This window comes from Coffea eugenioides, chromosome 5 (assembly GCF_003713205.1).
Source record: "Coffea eugenioides isolate CCC68of chromosome 5, Ceug_1.0, whole genome shotgun sequence".
Taxonomy (NCBI): Eukaryota; Viridiplantae; Streptophyta; class Magnoliopsida; order Gentianales; family Rubiaceae; genus Coffea; species Coffea eugenioides.
This window is the reverse complement of record NC_040039.1, coordinates 7,957,192-7,976,215: the sequence shown is the minus strand read 5'-3', so window position 1 is coordinate 7,976,215 and position 19,024 is coordinate 7,957,192. Positions and strand designations below refer to the sequence as shown.

At 33.8% G+C, this 19,024-nt stretch overlaps 3 protein-coding genes across 4 annotated transcripts in view; 2 read left to right on the top strand and 1 right to left on the bottom strand.

Annotated features, from left to right (window-relative positions):
• Positions 1 to 210: 210 nt before the first annotated feature.
• On the bottom strand, positions 211 to 7,756 carry LOC113771117 (receptor kinase-like protein Xa21). The gene is made up of 5 exons (XM_027315737.1): positions 6,904 to 7,756; positions 3,117 to 3,188; positions 831 to 2,807; positions 383 to 720; positions 211 to 288 (listed from the first exon to the last, which is right to left on the bottom strand). Exons 1-5 carry the CDS (start codon positions 7,754 to 7,756, stop codon positions 271 to 273), a joined length of 3,258 nt encoding a protein of 1,085 aa, XP_027171538.1. The 3' UTR covers positions 211 to 270.
• An 8,714-nt stretch (positions 7,757 to 16,470) lies between these two features.
• Positions 16,471 to 17,483, top strand: LOC113771116. The gene is made up of 2 exons (XM_027315736.1): positions 16,471 to 16,498; positions 16,615 to 17,483. The coding sequence occupies exons 1-2, from the start codon at positions 16,471 to 16,473 to the stop codon at positions 17,481 to 17,483; spliced, it is 897 nt and encodes a 298-aa protein (XP_027171537.1).
• A 777-nt stretch (positions 17,484 to 18,260) lies between these two features.
• LOC113770673 overlaps positions 18,261 to 19,024 on the top strand; it is a 9,669-nt gene continuing 8,905 nt past the window's right edge. Inside the window, exons 1-3 of one of the 2 annotated variants that reach the window (XM_027315211.1) lie at positions 18,261 to 18,276; positions 18,610 to 18,657; positions 18,826 to 18,855. In XM_027315211.1, the coding sequence (XP_027171012.1) occupies positions 18,263 to 18,276; positions 18,610 to 18,657; positions 18,826 to 18,855 (92 nt within the window). In that variant the 5' untranslated portion in view covers positions 18,261 to 18,262. Of the gene's footprint in view, positions 18,277 to 18,425; positions 18,512 to 18,609; positions 18,658 to 18,825; positions 18,856 to 19,024 lie in introns of those variants that run through there. The other variant, XM_027315210.1, reaches the window with a different exon arrangement.

The following is a 19,024-nucleotide window of genomic DNA, read 5'->3' as shown; positions in this document are numbered from 1 at the left end:
CGAAACATTTATTGCAATCTTAATACATGATAAGGCTAAAAGATACATAATCAGGTCCACATAAAAAGTAACCAAGAACTTGCTCAAAATTCAAAGAAAACAAAATAAAACCAATTATCCATTATGCCCCATAACTGAAAGTCCAAATTTGGCATATATAATGACACCTATGGAATCAAGTGCATAACTCTTGAGCCTTCCAAATAATCAAGCTTTTGAACTATATAGCAATATCCGTTTGATCTGGTCAAAACATTGTACCTGATCCACTCAAGGTCTGACAGTTGGCTACAAGAAATAGTAGGCCATGAGCGCAAACGAATAAGGAAAGTAACTTCCTACCTTGAAAGATAAAATTTGCACAAAATTGCTAAGTACTTACTATCAGAAGAAGCTGCTGTTTAATCTTCTTCAAATTTGCTAAAACATCTTTCATGTTCATCCTTTCTCCTAGAGATTCTCTACAGCAGTTTAGAGCCAAATTCATGATCAATAAAACACACTTTAGCTTGTGAGTGAAATGCTCATCCTCTGGCCTTATTAAGTTTGCATCAACGACTTGAAGTGCATCAGGAAGACAATCTTCTACCCAGCTTCTAAGGCTCAAATCTCCTGAAAACATTTCATCACTAGGCTTCATCCTGGAAAAAGTTTCAATCAAAACTATTCCAAAACTATATACATCAATTCTTGTTGAAACTACCCCCTCTGATCCATACTCTGTCATAAGATTACAATAGTCAGAATAATGGAATTAGCTGAAAGATTAACAACAGATGGACAAATGTCGAAGCAAAGACAATGTAGACTGAAAAGGATAAAAGATTAACCTGGTGCAATGTATCCCAGTGTTGCGAGGGTGTTGGTATGCAAAATACTTTCTCCTTCGCCAAACATTTTTGATATACCAAAATCACTTACATGAGCAACCATATCTTCATCAAGCAAGATATTACTAGGCTTTAAGTCACAATGTACCACAGGAGTATCATAACCATAATGTAGATATTCCAATGCACAAGCAACATCAATCATTATATTTACTCTTTGAAATAGATCTAAGAAATGGTCACGAAAGTGCAACCACTTATCAAGATTCCCATTAGGCATGTATTTGAGTACCAAGGCTTTAAAATCAGGGTTGGAGCAGCTACTGAGCACCATTGTAAGATTTCGATGGCGTAAACTCCTTAGTACCTCGCATTCTCTATCAAAGCTTTTTAATGCACCTTCCACTTGCAAGTTGAATACCTTGATAGCCACAACAATGCCATCACTTAGGATACCTTTGTAAACAGAACCAAAGCTCCCTTCTCCAAGCAAATTGCTTTCACTATAGTTATCAGTTGAGTGCAAAAGGTCATAGTAGGAAAATCTTTCATATTTTGCCACTGACATCAACTCTGTTCCACCTGAACCCTTTGGCTCCTTCAACCACCTTAGAACCAATATTGCTACAATTGCTATTATCATTATTGCTGCAATCACTGATAGACTAATGACAAGTACCTTTCTTTTTCTTGAATTACACTGACATGGTGGAACACCAAGCCTTGGGTCACCACAGAGTGCTTCATTGTTCATGAACAATTGACCTGTAAAGTATTTGAAGGGACCACCTTGAGGAATTTCGCCGCTTAATCTATTAAAAGAAACGTTAAATTCCTTGAGAACCTTAAGTGTTTGCAATGACTTGGGTATCGCACCAGAGATATAATTGTGTGAAAGGTCCAAGAATTCCAAGCTGAGCATATTACTTATTGATTCTGGTATAGAACCCTGCAAATTATTTTTTGCCAACGAAAGGCTCTGTAAAACTTGTAGCTCTCCAATTGTTGTAGGGATTTTGTCTGATAATTGATTAGACGAGATATCCAAACTATATGCTGCTTTGAGATTCCCGATCTCTAAAGGTAGCGATCCACTTAAGAAATTTGATGACAGATTGAGAATTTGGAGATCTTTCATGCTCAGTAGGGTAGCAGGTATCATGGAAGTCAACCTATTGGAGCCTAGAAAAATCTGTCTCAAATTTGTCATATTTCCTAAGCATTCTGGAATACTACCAAAGATTTGATTTTGACTCAATTGTAACAAACCCAAACTATGCAGTCCGCAAAAAATATCCAAGACATCTCTTATTTGATTGAAGTCCAATGTCAACTCCTGAAGATTTGTCAACCTATGGATAGTTCTTGGTACAAATCCAATCAATTCATTACCTGAAAAATCTAGAACTAGTAAACTGCTCAAATTGCTGATTCCGACTGGGATGTTTCCTTTGATTTTACAACTGAATGCATTCAAGTGTTCAAGAGTCGAATAGTTAGAAAAAGAAGCAGGTAGAAAACCATTTAGAGGATTCTGATCCACTCCTAGATATCTCAAGAATCTCCAAGTCATCAAGAAAGTGAAAATGCTTAATTCTGGAGATGAGGGATCACTTGACAGCTTGTTGAAAGCCAAGTTTAGATATTCTAGATTTCTTAAACTTCCTAAAGAGTCGGGGATTGAACCTGTAAGCTCATTATTGTCAAGCGACAAAGTAACTAGCTGAGAAGCATTTGAGATGAAGCTAGGTATAACTCCACTCAAGAAATTATGGTAAATATTAAAATACTGCAGATTGCTTAGCTTATTACTCATTGTCAAAGGAATAGTTCCTGAAAACTTGTTCTGGCAGAGTTGAATTGTTTTGAGAGATGAGATGTTAAAAATTGTTGCTGGTATGGAACCCGATAATGTATTGTTGTGTAAATGAAGCTCCTCCAATTTGTGAAGGTTCCCAATCTTTTCAGGTATTCCACCTGTAACATAGTGAAGTACTTTTGTGTTAGCATACCGTCGACAGCTTTCCATTGGCAAGGCTCTAAAATTAAAAGAAAAAAAAACTTTTAGAACAATAGGAAGTTTTAGGTCCCCCTCCCCCACCCCACCCCACAAAATAAAAACCTTCTAGCAAGGCTTTAAAACCGACCTCTTTGAATATCAAATCCGTTAAAAGGAAAAGTTGATTTCATTCAACCGAAATATAGGCCTAAGTTATCCTATTACCTATAGATCAGCCTGATGCGGAGTTTTAAAGACAGTCTATGCAATTAGGAACGAAGGCATACCAGTCAATTTGTTGTTGTCAAAATCTAACTCTGTCAGCATAGCTAAATCCCCTATTTCAGTTGGAATTGCACCTGCAAAATTGCAACATTTATGAGTTTGATTTGACTTGTAATGGAAAAAAAGTTGTGATCCTTTTATTTTATAGATCCAATTGTATTCTGAACTTTGCCAATGGTTTAAGCAATTAAGAGCTTTTACTTAGGAACCTTGACATACCAGTCAATTTGTTGTTGGCAAAACTTAAAATCCTCAACATAGTTAGATTCCCTATTTCATTTGGAATTGCACCTGCAAAATTTCGACTTTTATGAGATTGATTTGACTTGTATTGGAAGTATATAATAACAACATTAATTGAGATTACTGAATTCTCCAAATGTATTAATTTGAAATGAGTATAGAATGTCTACAACATGATATAGGGGAGATTTGACCCAATTATAAACCAGGGTAGATTTACACAGCTGGTTTGAACTGGATTTGTGAGGGCCCAAATCCGTTGGCATAGTGGAATATTAATTCTAACCATTACAGAATTAGACCACATTTCCTTCTCTATCTTAGATCAATCTTCATTTCTTCTTCTTCCTCTCTTTCTCTTACTCTGCTTAATCACATATGTACAATTATTAATATATATATATTTATATTATTGTATATTAAGTAATATATAATATATAACTATACATATTGTACCATGAAATATTAAAAATTTATGTACTTAATTATGAGCTTAGATGAAACTCGATTTGATTCCAAAACTCATATTAAAGTGTTAGTTGAATTTATCCTATTTACCCAAAAATTCAAAAGTATGAAAATCCTATTTATTGTCTAAACCAAGTTTGGATTTATCAAAGTCCAGCTCAGGGAGTCCAATTGACACACCAGCCTTGTTGCAAGTCTCCAATCTAATGGATTCCTATGCTCGCACAACTACTTGGTTCCGCCTTAAGTCGGCCTTTTGCGGAAAGTAAATCCCAAATCCTTCAACCCTTATTCCTCCTCACTTTTTCCAAAATAACCTACTGTTCAATAACCAATACTCTGCTTGTCCTTCAATTTCACCATCAGATTGCTACCACCTCTACCGCTGTGCGTATCGCCCTCCTATGGATCTGCATGCCATAGTTTGCTGGTGTATTTTTTGTACAATTATGCTGATAGAATGTTGTTTTCAGGTGAAAATCAGATGAATATGGTGATAAAGAATGGGTTAAATGATGAGAAAGTGGCATGAAGAAAGAGGAATATGGTAATTTTGTTTTTGAGAAATGCAGGCTGCTAGGGGTGTATTATGGCCAAAATTTGAGATTATTTATGTTTGACTTTGTTTATCTTTTGCACATGAATGTCTCAGGCTAAAGATTTCACCTCAATAGTAAATAGATGGGCATGGGAGAAAGAATTTGTTGGTAATGGAAAACTTGCTTGAATAGAGGAAGAGAAAGTTGCACTTGGGATCCTCGGTGACATATTTTCTATGCCAATTCAATGCCATCCATAGTATTGTGCCAAGTGTCCTGTTATTATTTACACTTTAATTTTCAAATAATTCAACTTGGTTTGGTTTAACACAAGTGTAAATAATAATAGGACACTTGGCGCAATACTATAGGTGACATTGAATTGGCATAGAAAATATGTCACTGAGGATCTCAAGTGAGAAAGTTGGGGCTTGGGGGTATTATCGGACTTTTGATAAAAAAAAATAATGCTGACATCAGTCAGACATATAAAAGGGGTAATTTCAGAAACCTCCTTTCAAGTTTCTAATAATATCATTTAGTACCTTTAAAATTTTAAAAATATCACTTACCTTCCCTTATTTTCAAATTTTTTTTGTAACACTTTCAATCCAAGTCAAAATATATGATTAAAAAACTAATTCTAAAAGAATTGGTAATCTCATTCCAAAGTTATCCTTTTGTTATGATTCCTTAATTGTCATGATAATTTTTTTTTTCAAAGAGGATCAATAGTGACTTCACACTTAATCCCTTAATAACTCGAACCCTTAATCTTTTAGTTACAAGTGAAGTATCTTACCAAATAGGCTGTGTTCTATTCTGCTTATGATAAAATAATTTAGAAACACTTAACATTTGAAAGCTTAATCAATGTGGTTATTTAATAGAAATATTTCTTAACCGATCTAAGAGATCCTTTAACAGTTTTTTTTGGTCATAATATGGACAAAAAAATTTAAAAATTGTATAAATTCTAAATATTTTACAAAACACGTAAAAACCATATGAAATACTGCAAAGATGAAAAAAAAAAACCTTTTTAGCACCTTGAAAACATCTTAAATAAATTTAAATGTAATTGTGAACACTTTCCCTTCTTCTGGTTTTCATCATGAATTTGGACAAATAAAAAATAAAGACTCTAAACAATTTATAAAATTCCTTAAATTCACTCAGGACATGTTACATAAAAGGAAAGATTTCTTTTGTTTGGTTCTCTAATGGTGTATTAAAAATGAAGGTAGGCCCAATATTAAAATTCTAAAAACAAAACTGACTGCTCGAATTGCAAAATTTTTGGATTCATCCCTTTTGTCGAAAAAAGGGTCCATTACTTATTATGTGGCCGTAGATCACCAAATAGACAAATCCCAAAGAAAAATCTACTTTTGCACTTTGGGAATATCTTAAATGAACTTTTATTTGTTTGTGCATTAAATGAACATGATGCTTATGTTTGTAGCTACTATAATTTAACGCATTAGACTTGCATCTTCATGCTTTTTGCCTTTGTTTTCAACTTTTAATTATATCATTATAATTGTGTAAAATAATAGTGCAACAAAAGGGCAACGTTAGAAAGAAATTATTTTCTCTTTCCTAAAATTAGTAGTTTAATCATATATTTCAATTGTGTTAAAAGTATTACAAAAATTTAAAAATGAGATAAATAAGTAATATTTTAAAAACATTGTGGACACTAAATGATCCTGCTAGAAACCTCAGGAATACGGTAAACATTAAGAGTTAAGACCCATACAATAAGGGTATTTATATTATAAATCTATTTGGATGTAGGACCTTTTGATAGTATTGACAAACCTCAGGGTCTGATATGTAATTTGATCAAACTGCAGAAGATGTAAATGTAATTGATCGAAGAATATATACGCACTCATATATAAACGAGAATGTCTATGTGGGTATATATGTATGTAAATCCCAAAATCCAATTACATGATTTGCATGGTTAAGGTTGAAATTTTGACTGCATATTTAAAGTTGTTAAAGCATGGTTCAGAAGAAATTGCCAAGTGATAGACCCAAAACGGAATCCACAAACAACACTCAGCATTTATATATAAAACACATTATACCAAGATAACTAGAGCTCGTGGAACTCTAACGATTATGTACCACACACAACTCTTAAACTTATACACCAATTTGCAATAGCAGGGACTTACCTCTCACTTCTACTAAAGACTGGCCCTCTAATTATACATGCACTAAGTTATCACAATTAAGACAGTGCTGATTTCCTTCGGGAAGATTCTAAAAATGCATCTTGCAGCTATATAAATCTAGTGAATGCTAGACTAATAGAGAAACAGAGAGGCGGTGCTCTCTCATCACTGTCTACCAAACCCGCAAAAAGAAAATGTTGGTATAGTTATTCTTTTTGTCTGAAACCTCCATATAGAAGAAGAGAAGCATAATCTTACTAGATATCTCAAATGCAAATACAAGAACAGAAGCATAAGCTTAATCCATACTTAAAAAATAGGAATAAAAGCAGGTCACTAATACATTTTACCTGTTAAATTGTTCATCTGCAGGTATAGGTCCTCCAGCATTGTCAAGTTCCCGATTCCGTTAGGTATGGATCCAGTGAAATGGTTCCCAAACAAGGCAAGATACCGAAGCAGTGAACACTGTGACACCGTTGAAGGTATTCGACCGATCAAATTGTTCTCTGCTAGACTAAGCCATGTAAGTTTCTGAAGGCGGTGACAGATGTCGTCCGGAAAAATGCCAGATAGGCTGTTATTCAGGAAGGAAACGCTTTCCATTGAGGAAAGATTGAAGGCATGGAAAGGCAAAGGACCGGAAAGCTGATTACTCTCAATAATCAAATTCTTCAAATTATGAAGATTCTGAAATTCTGTTGGAACGGTCCCCTCAATTGAATTGCAAGACAACCATAAAGTTTCCAAGTTTGACATGTTAGAGATGGAAGGCGGGATAGAACCCGTAAAGCTATTGTTTCTGAGGGACAGGTATTGGAGTTTGTATAAAGAACCAAACCAGGAGGGGAGCTCTCCACCGAGATTGTTGATCCCAAAATCAAGGTATCTCAATCTGCGCAAGTGAACTAACTCACGAGGCAATTCTCCGTGGAAATTGTTGCTGCTAATGTCAAGGAAAACCAGAAAGGACAGGTTCCCAAGTTGAGGAGGTAAGGTACCAGTAAGGTTCATCTTTGAGATATTCAAGCCAGTCACTCTACGTTGTTGAGCGTCACAGGTGACTCCCATCCAATCACAGACGGAGGAGGTAACTGACCAGTTTTTTGGCAAGATTTTGTGAGAATCTGAAGTGATCATGCGATCTCTAAAAGCAAGAAGCGCTGATTGATCAGCTGTAATATTACCGTTGCTGGCTGCCATGACGGCTAACCAAGCTAAACTAAAGATAAACAAGAAAAAGTAGTAGATTTTGTTCATGGCAATGCTCATGGTTCGATTTCAGATTTTTCTGAGCTCACAAGTAAGAATTGGGGTCAAGTTTAACCCTATATATAGCTGTTGACGAGCATGGGAAGCAATAGCCAACACGCTCTTAGAAAAATAAAACCAAATAAATGGAAAGAGGCTGTAATATTGATATTCCTGCTAAGTTCCAAACAAGTACTATTAGATCATGGAAGGATGGACCTTTAGGGGAGGGACCTCCATCAAGTCGTGTTTTAACCTCTTGTAGGATTAGCAGGGCAGCAAGTCGGTGATGGGTAGAACAGTCTTCGGAGACCATAGCTTCAAGGTGAGGGCGTCTACCGTGCATAACAGGACCGTTTCTTGATATATTCCAGCATCTCCCCATTCTAGTTTCTTTTGTCATGTGCACTGGGAAGAAACAGACAAGCACTTGTCTCCCATCTCAAGTCGTTCCTGAACTCTCCTTTCAAAGTGAAGTGGGGACTTCTGCTATTCCATCGTGCAGGAGGGATATTTTTTGGCACTTTGTTGGTTAAAGGCACTCTTATTTTTCTCTGCACTAGTTTGGGATGTCGTCCGTTGCACATTGGAAACATATCAAGAAAATTTACAATGTAGTTAATTAGAGATATATCAAGGCCACTTCGAATTACAAAAAAAAAAAAAATTGTAAATAATTGTAGATAAAACTTTCATGTACGTAGACACATTACTTGTAACCAGTGCATATATATTTAAAAAATGCTATTTATTTTATGTGTAAAGCTCGAGTATTGACTTCATACATCCATACTAGAAAGTAGCACTTGCATTGCAACATGAACCAAATCAGTATGTTGATTTTTGGAATTATATAACTTAACCAAAACATATGTAGGTTTTCGGAATTATATAACTCAATGAATAACCAAAACTAGTAAACTATGGACTCGTGCTATTAAACTTTATTGTTAAAGCATGTTCCTTCATTTTTAATTCAATCTATTTCTTTATTCTGTAAACTCCTAAATTATACTTTAATTAACAGATTTTCCATTCGTGCTAAGATTAGCTATTCCTTTTTCATTCTTTCACAGTTTTAGTTTCTAATATAGGCGGAGTATCCTTCTCGCCCCAACTCCATTTAAAATCGGAAAAAAAAAAAATTCTCCAGGGCGGGGCGGAGCATATTGGCACCCCCGGTTGCCATCCTAACGACTATAATCTTTCCTTAAGTTGTAGAAAAATTTGCCGTGATGTTTGCTAGAAAATGTAAGGATGCTTCGTAAATACGTAAAGTGATAGACATTCTTGCGCACTTGTCATCAATTACAAAAGTATAGCGTACCGTGACTGATAATCAAGAAGTCCACAATTCACCTTGCAAGAAAGACTTGGGCTTCAAATGTTTAAGTCTTTGAAGTTTGCTTCTTCTCCTTTGACAACCATCAAAAAATAAAAAAAAGGCTATTTTCATATTAGCATTTTTTTAAAAAAATAATTGAAAATACAATGGGTTGGAAATTCTTTTCATGAAAATTTAGAACATGTATAAGAAGATCATTTAGTTTGTACACTTCCTGTTGTTTTCCAAAATGATAAAGAGTATAGAGCAATTCATTTGTAATTTATACAAGTGCCCGTATATCTTGCTTTATGTCAACTCACGTTGTGATGACAAAAGTTTATTTCTTTCCTTGTTTCTATTGTTAATTTTGTGTAAACTCAAAGACATTTTCCCTTCAACATACTTTTGAATGTCATCAAATGAAGTTAAAAGATAGCAAGCAAAGATTTTTTACTCACACCTTCAATTTGCTTCTTATAGGACTAATATTAGAAAGAGAGTAGGGAAAAAAAAAAAAGATAAAGTTGCATCACTAAATGCAAATGTTAGCACCAGCAAAGTATCCTTTTGTAATTGCGGTCACATCAAACTACGTCAAATTCTTGACTACGCAACGATTGCAATGAAGATGGAGACTGAGAAAACTACGTCTGAGATCACAAAATTGGCCTATATATTTTTCGACCTGATTTGGAAGATAAGCATAAGATACAAAATTGTGTTACCGGGTTGAAGGGAAAGGTGATGGACCAATTATGTGGAAAGAAGAAAGCATTCTGCAGTTGTTGTACGTCACACAGTCTTGGTCGTTTTGGCCCGTAGCCCAGAATACACATTAGAGACCTGCCCCAATGTCTTGGGGAAAAATACAGAAAAATGGAAATGAGATGAGAGCCAGTGTGATCGAAAGCGAGTTGAGATCTAGTGCTCAGTTTGGCTAAAAAACAACGAGTGATGAACGGTTGTACTTTTCGAAGTGCTTGTATGTTTTCAGTGATCAAATGCTAATTAATTACGTGAATGGATCCTAAATTCTTTAACTAAACAATGAGAGACTCTACAAATATATGAATGGTTTTGCTTGACTAGAATCTTATCCTTCTTGTTCCTCTAAATATTACTTTTAGTTTCATTTTTCGGTGTAGGGATGTACCAAAAACTATAAAATAGTTATCTAGATAGTTAAAAGTCCGTTAAATTTTTGTGGGAGTTTGTTTGAAGGGTTGATATGAGTAGTAATCTTTCTTGAATTTAATTTAATTTGATATTTATATTCTATGCTTTCCAATGAGATTGAGAATCAATTAAACTTTTTAAGACTCTTATAGAATTTTTTTTTTTGGTATGTTTTATTCAAGGAGATGGTTAGTCACTTTAAATACATAATGTCTCTTTTCCTTTCGTTAAGCTCCAGAAATAAAAATCTTTTTGATGTGATGACAGATAAAAAAAACCAGCAATAGTCATAGACTCTAGGCGTAGAAAAATTGCCAAGTGTTCGTCCTTCACGCACTGATTGGGAAGATTACTACAGTCGTAAAATTAGTAGCTATATTTTTAGGATTGAATGAGAAGATAATGTGCCAATTCTGGTTGGAAAGATACCATTCTATTGTCCTCGTAATTTCCAAGTCTTGGTCCCGGAAGCACATATGATAAAGTTGAAAATGAAAGAAGATGATTTTTGCCAATTCACCAGCCCACAGCACACGTAAGATGATTTTTTTTTCTCTGGCTTAGTTAGTATACAAGACTTGAAGGGAGTCAAGGTCAACCTTTCGCCAAAATACTGCAACTCGTTCGCAGTCGCCAGTTAAAAAGGTAGTAAGAGACATGAGACATGTGAATTAGTTGATGAGATTTTGAGACTTTGTAGGTTTGATAAATTGAGCAATTTGGAGGTGAACAGAACTGGAAAATGGCGGTCCTTAGAGAACTGGAGATTGGAAAAATCATCTCATATATGAAATGGCATCCGATCACTTACAAGCAAGTTTGACGGATCTGGATTAATTCCGTATGTTTGCTTCATTAATTTCTAATGAGTGGACAAGAAATCCAACATTAAACAAATAAAGATAAGGTGGAAGAAAAGCAAATTAACAATTGTTTGTTTTGTGGGTACCTATCTACATATTGAAGAATTCGAGCTCGTTGCTCGATTGTGGCATCATCACAATTTTGATTTGTGTGTACCGGTTGTAAGAAATGTTTCAGCACGAACGGTAACGTATATCTTGGAATCCCACAAAGTGTGTGTATTTGTATCCCTTCGAGAGCAAGGGATCATTGTTTGTTTAATGGTCTCAAAGCAATAACCTTCTTGGATCATTGTTTTCAAGAAATATTTCTTTTTGGGATTGGGCTGCTGGTTTGATTTGTAACCATGCCTGGGCTGATATTGCTCCAGCAAGAAAATCTAATAGCGGTCCTTTTGGATATAGTGATTGCCCTTAAGGTTTGATTGGTGACACCATGCAGAACCCATTTTACCAAACTAGCAGTGCTCTACAACACAGGCACAAACTTTGTTCTGGATAACTAAACGGACGTGCAAACACTACACATGGTGCATGCCTGCACTTACGTTTCCAGGAAAGCGATAAACTTCAACGGATCAGCCAATAGGTACCAAGACAAGACTCCATAAGTCTTTGAGTTTGTTTGGATAAGAGTTTATTTGGATGATTTATTTGAGATAATTACTATAGCACTTTTTGTAATGTGATGTATGTGAGATAAAAAGGTGGTTGGAATTAAGATAAAAAGATAGTTGAAATTTGTGAAGTAAATTTTTTTATTTGAAATCAAGCCAATCCAGGTAGTCCCATTTGTTCTTATGGTTGAAATTATGACTTCATCTACCAAGCTTCATCCTATGCCGTCCTCAAGTACGTGGAAAAAATTTTGTTTGAAGTCTTGTTCTTTTCTTGAAGCGTGCCTGCAAAGAAATTGCACAATACTTGCGGTGTTGACTTTTGTATACAAATTCATATATTTTCCACAGGATGTTGCTGCAGTATGTTTAGTAATCAAAGAAGAGGTGTGGAAAGTAAAGCATATGGCAAAGAAAGCGGCACGTTGCAATCTGACATGTACGGATCAAGAAGGGTTATTTTTACAAAAGTAAGTGGTGACCTATAACCGGGATTTGGAAATGTTGCGTACTGCAGAAGCTAAAAATGTGTTGGGATGTCACGGAATTAACATAAATATAAAGGGCCTAAGAATAAAACATTTGTGAAGAAGCGTAAGCAGTACTAATTACTAAACAAAGCCATCCTGGGGCCACCGATTATGGGCATTACATCAACAAAATACTATCTATTTATGGGCATTTTACTCTGAATCATTATATTTATGTAAAATACATAAATATTTTGGATAGCACGGATATTCACACTAGCTGTCCTTGTACTAAGTTTTATGGGCATTTTACTCTGAATCATTACATTTTGGATACTACTTTGATTAGAATTTAGTTTAAAGACATTCACTGGAGTTTGGACGCATCCAGAGAGCACCGATCGATGTATGTTCAAGCGTAAATTGAAATAAATATGCAACTTAAATTTTTTAAAAATAAATTACTACTGCATATCCGAAATTTACTTTTTGGAGAGTAGGTTTAGTTCATACTATTTTTCATAGTATTTTAAAATATATAAGTACAACAAATTTTAAATTATACCTATAATCATGTATTATACGAGTATATTATGAGTACTTACTAACTAAGGTACTAAGTTTTAATCATTGATAAAACATCTTATCGTTATTTCAAATAAACTTCCTAATATTAGTTTGAAATAAGTTTTAAAGTAAAATAGTACATGCGTCCCATAAATCAATAAATCTTGATTATTAATCAAATTTGCCATGTTATCAGTAATAATTACTATTTATGTATAAAAACTTACTATTACTTGAATTAAACTTACTAAGGTATATTATGAGTGCTTACTAACTAAGGTACTAAGTTTTAATCATTAATAAAAACATCTTATCATTATTTCAAATAAACTTTCTAATACTACTTTGAGATAAGGTTTTAATGTAAAAATTGTACATGCATTCCAAAAAATGGTAAATTTTGATCCTTAATCATTTTTATTGCCATGTTATTAGTAAGAATTACTATTTATGTATAAAAACTTACTGTTATTTGAACTAAACTTACTCTTTTAAAAGTAAGTTTGGGATATCAAGTAGTAATCTATTTATTTAAAAATTAAGTTTAATATTTATTCCAATTTACCTTTTGAGGTATAAAAGTTACTAATCTATTACACTTAACTTACTATTTTAGATAGGAAACTTACTTCCATAATTTTAGGTGTTATTTTATTTAGGCGAATATGTCCAACAATAAATCAAATGATCGCTAAAAGTGCAACAACGTGTTATATCAGGTAAAAACTATTGCGCTATCATAACTATCGTTTAGTATCTATATCTAAATGTATTGCTGAGAGGGTTTTGGATAAGGAGCTTCCAAAATTATCAAAAGTCTGAATGCTATTTTAATAGAATTTTACATTTTTTTAATTAAAAAATATTTATCTCTTAACTAATCATGTAACCGGCCCTACAAATCCTATAATCATACTTATATTTTTTCCACATTTCCCTCATGTTTTTTCCACTACCCCATAAAATTCAAACTCCTAAACTTTAACTAACGGATAATAACCACCCCTGTAAAATGATATCTGCAAATTCCAATTCACATCTCACATTTATTACTGACACTTACCATATCACTTAGAGTAATAACTAACCGTTAATTTAAGAAATTCGCAACTACGAAAGTCAAATATCCAAAATTTAGGAGTCTGTTTAAATTACAATTTTCACAATTCAACGTATCTTATTGTCATAATATATTTTACTCTCACAATCATTCACAAATTATAAAGGCATTAAAAATAAATAATTTTTTTTTAAAAAAATTAATTCAAAGGTAGTTAATTCACACACACACACATATATACATACATATATATATATTCTCATAATGCATATATATATAAGATTATCAAATCGAATGCATAATATTGGTAAGTATTTCATTTTAAAATAAAAAAACATGCAATTACATTTATTTCTATCCATATATCATTCATTTTCTAATATAAATTATTATTATTATTTTAAGATCCATCTTTTGCAAAAACACAATTCTTGAATGATTTACAGTTTTTGTTATATTTTGAACTATTGTTAGACAAATCTTAAATTTTAATTATGTTGGTATAATTTTTTTAACTTTTTTCAAATTAAAATGGTATAATTTTTTAATTTATTTTAATAATGTAAGTACCGTGCGTAGCACGGATATTCACACTAGTTGTCCTTGTATGACCGAGCCTGAGAGTTTGAGCATGTTTTGGTTGAATGTTATAATTCAAAATTTGGGATTTGGAGGGAATAGGTTATATCCATTGTAATCAAAACTCAAACAAAAGTGGGGATAAGCCTGGTTGTCACAACGAACTATATAAAGTGGATTTTTTTTATTTATTTGCAGAATGCTACCTTATTTTTTCATGCATCAGAATGGATTGATTACAAGTTGCATTTGCTTGCCTTTTGCTAGAATTTTGGCTAATTAACAAATTATACTAATTGTAGAATAGTAAGTTTGTAATCATTTTCAATTTTTGAAAAAGTTGAAAGTTTGGATAACAATAACAACAAATCTTCCTAGTTACATGTAGAATATCACTTGTTTCTATATCACAATTTTTATAACTTAAAACCTATGAATATAATAAGATAAAATTATTATTTTATAATACGATAAAATTTTATTATTTTCTAAGGTTATGTGAAAGGTCAAAATATTTTTCTCAAAATATTTTAAAATATATAAGTACAAAAGAATATTAAATTATACATATAATCATGCATTATACAAGTATGTTACAAGTACTTACTAACTAATGTACTAAATTTTAATCATTTATAGAATATTTTTATTGTTATTTCAAATAAGCTTCCTAGTATTCATTCGGTATAAGCCATAAAGGATTGAGTAAGTTGCTTCTGTGTTAATTTTGACTGTGGTTAACAAACTCAATGATTTAGTCCGTCTAACTTAGGTTAATGGGAAAATGGGTCACAGTTGGCTGGAATAAAATAGTAATAAACCCGTTTTTCAATAAAAAAATAAACTCTTTATGACTTTTCTCTATTATAAGAACAGAGTACCCATTTTCTTAAAAAAAATTATTTATCAGATAAAATAAAAATAAACCCATTTTTCAATAAAATCCTAACTCTTTATGCCTTTCCTCTATTATAAGAACCGTGTACCCATTTTGCCATAAACAAATTTATTTATCGGATAAAAAAAATTTTATTTATCGAAAAAATAAAAATGAACCCATTTCTCAATAAAACATCAGCTCTTTATGGCTTCCCTCCCTTATAAGAAAAGAGTATCCATTTTGCCATAAACAAATTTGTTTATCGAATAAAATAAAAATAAACTCTTTTTTGAATAAAAAACCAGTTCTTTATGAATTTCCTCCATTATAAGAATATAGTACCCATTTTTCTAAAAAATAAATATTATTTATCGAATAAAATAAAAATGAACCCGTTTTTCAATAAAACACAAGCTCTTTATAGTTTTCATCTATTATAAGAACAAACTACCCATTTTTTCATAAATAAATTTATTTATCGGATGAAAAAATAAATATATTTTTCAATAAAACACCAGTTTTTTTATAGTTTTCCTCCCTTCACTACAACAAAAAAGGGTATTAGCGACAACAACTTTAGGAAGAAGTAGAAAGCTTGACGCTCTTAAGAGGCTTATAGCAAGGAAAAGGACAATACCTCACCAAAAATTGGAGCCATCATATACTCTGCGAGGGCAAGGACTTTTCTCGCTTAAAATTCTCGCCAAAAGGAGAACGGGAAAGCTTCCCTCCAAATACTGATTCTAGTGGGCCAAAGTTTCTATGTTATTGGTGAGAAATCATGGGTGCTTTTTTGTGAAAATTTCAAAATTTTGCTCCCTTTCAATTTTTAGCAGAGCCGCGCATTGAAAATTTTTTAAGCATTCCCGGCACAGCACTTGTCAAGCCTAGCACCACATGAATTTCAAGCCTTCCACACTTGCAAGGCTACTTTCCCAAATATTGTTCTCAGATCAGAGCGCTCGAAAGTTCAATTGCAACCTCCCCTGCACCTTTCTCCTTCTATCTCTCTTTCCCTCTCTATCAATTTTCAGTTTCCCATAGACATATGGTTCCCCTCTTCCTCTCTAGCATCCAGATCTGAATTTATACAATCATGGACACACTTTAAAGACCCTTCCGATGCAATGACAGACTTCAAGGAAAAGCGATGGTGTAGGTTTTTTAATATGTTATTTTAGAAAATGGGTCCGTGATCCCGATTTTGTTAGGAATTGTTGGGGTATGTAGATTGTTAATTTTGATTGCCAAGCTTTCATTTGAGTGATCAGCTTCTAAAAGGTCAGAGAGGCTGTTGAGTCTTGTATTTGGGGTTCTTGGGTTTTTCTGGGGCCTCGCGATTGTTTTGGAGATGGTTCCCGGTTGGGGTCTTGATTTTGATTTTGAATCGTTGGACGGATTTGGGAAGTTCTTTATTGCTGTTCTAATGGGCTGCATTGTGGGTCTCTTTTACATCCCAGCTACGAGGAATGCTCGTGCCTTTTGGCTTGGAACTGATCAGATTCGTTCTAATTTGTCCATAATTTCCTGTGGATGGTTTGGAAGAATGCTTCTTTATGGCAATTACTTGTTAGTTGTATTCACTTCCACGCTTTGGGTTGGCCCGTTTATTGAACTCCTCGTCTGCGATAAATCTGATGGAATCAAAGGGCTTCATTCCAATGGTAGGAACAGATATACTGAGGAGTTGATAGGTAGATTGGGCATGTTGCGATCAGATTTCTACAAGTTCAGGGTTTGGTGCATGTTCAGTTCTGGTATTTTGCAAATTTTGTCTTTGCGGCCAAATGTGCAGATGTTTTTAAATGAAGCGGTACTGTGTTGGTACCAGAGATTGCATGCCAGTAAGGTCCCTGACTTGGATTATAGCAGGGCAAAAGTTTTCTTGCACAACCATTACATGTTTCTTGTAGTTCTGCAGTTCTTTGCGCCTGCCGCGATTGCACTTCTCCTTCTTGGATTATCCCATATTGATGTTAACTTGCTGGCAGATTTCAAGTTGCCATGTAATCTACTGCCTTGCTCTGCTTTGGTCAAAGAAATGGCCTTGTTTCTGGCTTGGTGGATAACTTTTGTTTGGGCTATATTTACGTCAGTGAGCCTTACTCTTTATAGGCGTGGCTTCCTGTTCGTTTCTTGACAATCCCTGCTCTTCATTGGTGTGCTTTGTGTCTGTTCCTTGAGGACAGAGTTGATTGTTTTCTGGTTTCATATGCAGCCATGTGATTGGTCGACTAAGGAGAGTTTGTAGCAACAATTGTTATATGAAAACCATGGCCCTCTCATTCTGCGTTGACTAGTTACAATTTTCCAATGAGCATTAACATTTCTAACAGGTTTTATTCATAATCTTACTTATTTTTAGATTGAGGACAGCTTTGTAGAAACATGTATTGTATTAAAACCATGGCCTTGTCATTCTGCATTGATGAGTTGCAATTTTCTGGCAAGCTGTAACATTTTTCACAGGTTTTATTTGCAACATTCTTCATAATGCCAGTTTGTATTTTATTTCACTCCGCTTGGGTAATTCAATGAGGCAAGACATCTTTGACAATGCATAATTTTCTTAAATAATTTAGGATTGAAAATTTGCTTGCTTCTGATATTCTTCTTCATGTTAATGTTCAAGTGATAACTAATTATGGTTGATTTGGGGTTATGATCTCGGCATTGTGAGGGTAAATTTTTTATAGTCCTACTATGGTAATGCTTTAGCAAGCTAGAGGTTCTTGAATCTGATCCTTATCTGACTTACAGTAATATATTTACGTAATGTTTGTTAATGGCAACATGGGCTTAGAAGTAGGTTTTTCAACTGTTTTAGCTTTAAGAAGTTGACTGGTGAGTGGAAGAAACAATTATTCTTAGCTGTGTTGAAGTCATTAAAGGGAAATGTAGAGTGTTGGCCTTTGAATAATGTACCATTACAGGTTAAAGTACCTCTTTTTTTTTTTCTCTTCTTCTGGTTATTTTCATCTCTGTTTTGTCAATTGCCTTTTTCTTGCATTTTTGGTCAATTTAACAATCGCAAGAAAAACTCTATTTGACAATATATTGGTATCTCTTCAGGTGAAATCTGGAACTCTATTTGACAATGTATTGGTATCTGATGATCTTGAATATGCTAAGAAGTTGGCTAAAGAGACATGGGGCAAGCATAAGGATGTATGTGGAATTTTTTTTCCCCAAGCGATGCACAAAAAATAAAAAGGTTTAAATTACTTTCGTCTGCTTGTTGACACATGAAAATGTTCATGTTGTAGGCTGAAAAAGTTGCTTTTGATGAGGCAGAAAAGAAGAGAGAGGAGGAGGTACTTTTCATTAATTCTCCTCTGTTGCATGATGTCTTGAGTACATTTGAATTCCATTTCTGTATAGTTTGGACTTTGGACTTCCTTTATACTGCATTATTTGAACAGTGATCATTTGATTATGAAGAGACAACTTATATCTCAAACTCCTGTCTGATTTTGTTTCAGGAAGCAAAGGATGACCCAGTCGATTCTGATGTAAGTTCCTGACTAAAATGTTGTTCTCAAAAGAGACTCTTTTTGCTCCAGATTTTATCTGTGATATGTTCTTATTACGTGCACTTTCTTAATGGGAAAAACTTGTTCTTTTAGGCTGAGGAAGGCGATGATGATGATGCTGCTGATGAAGCAGATAGTGATGATGCAG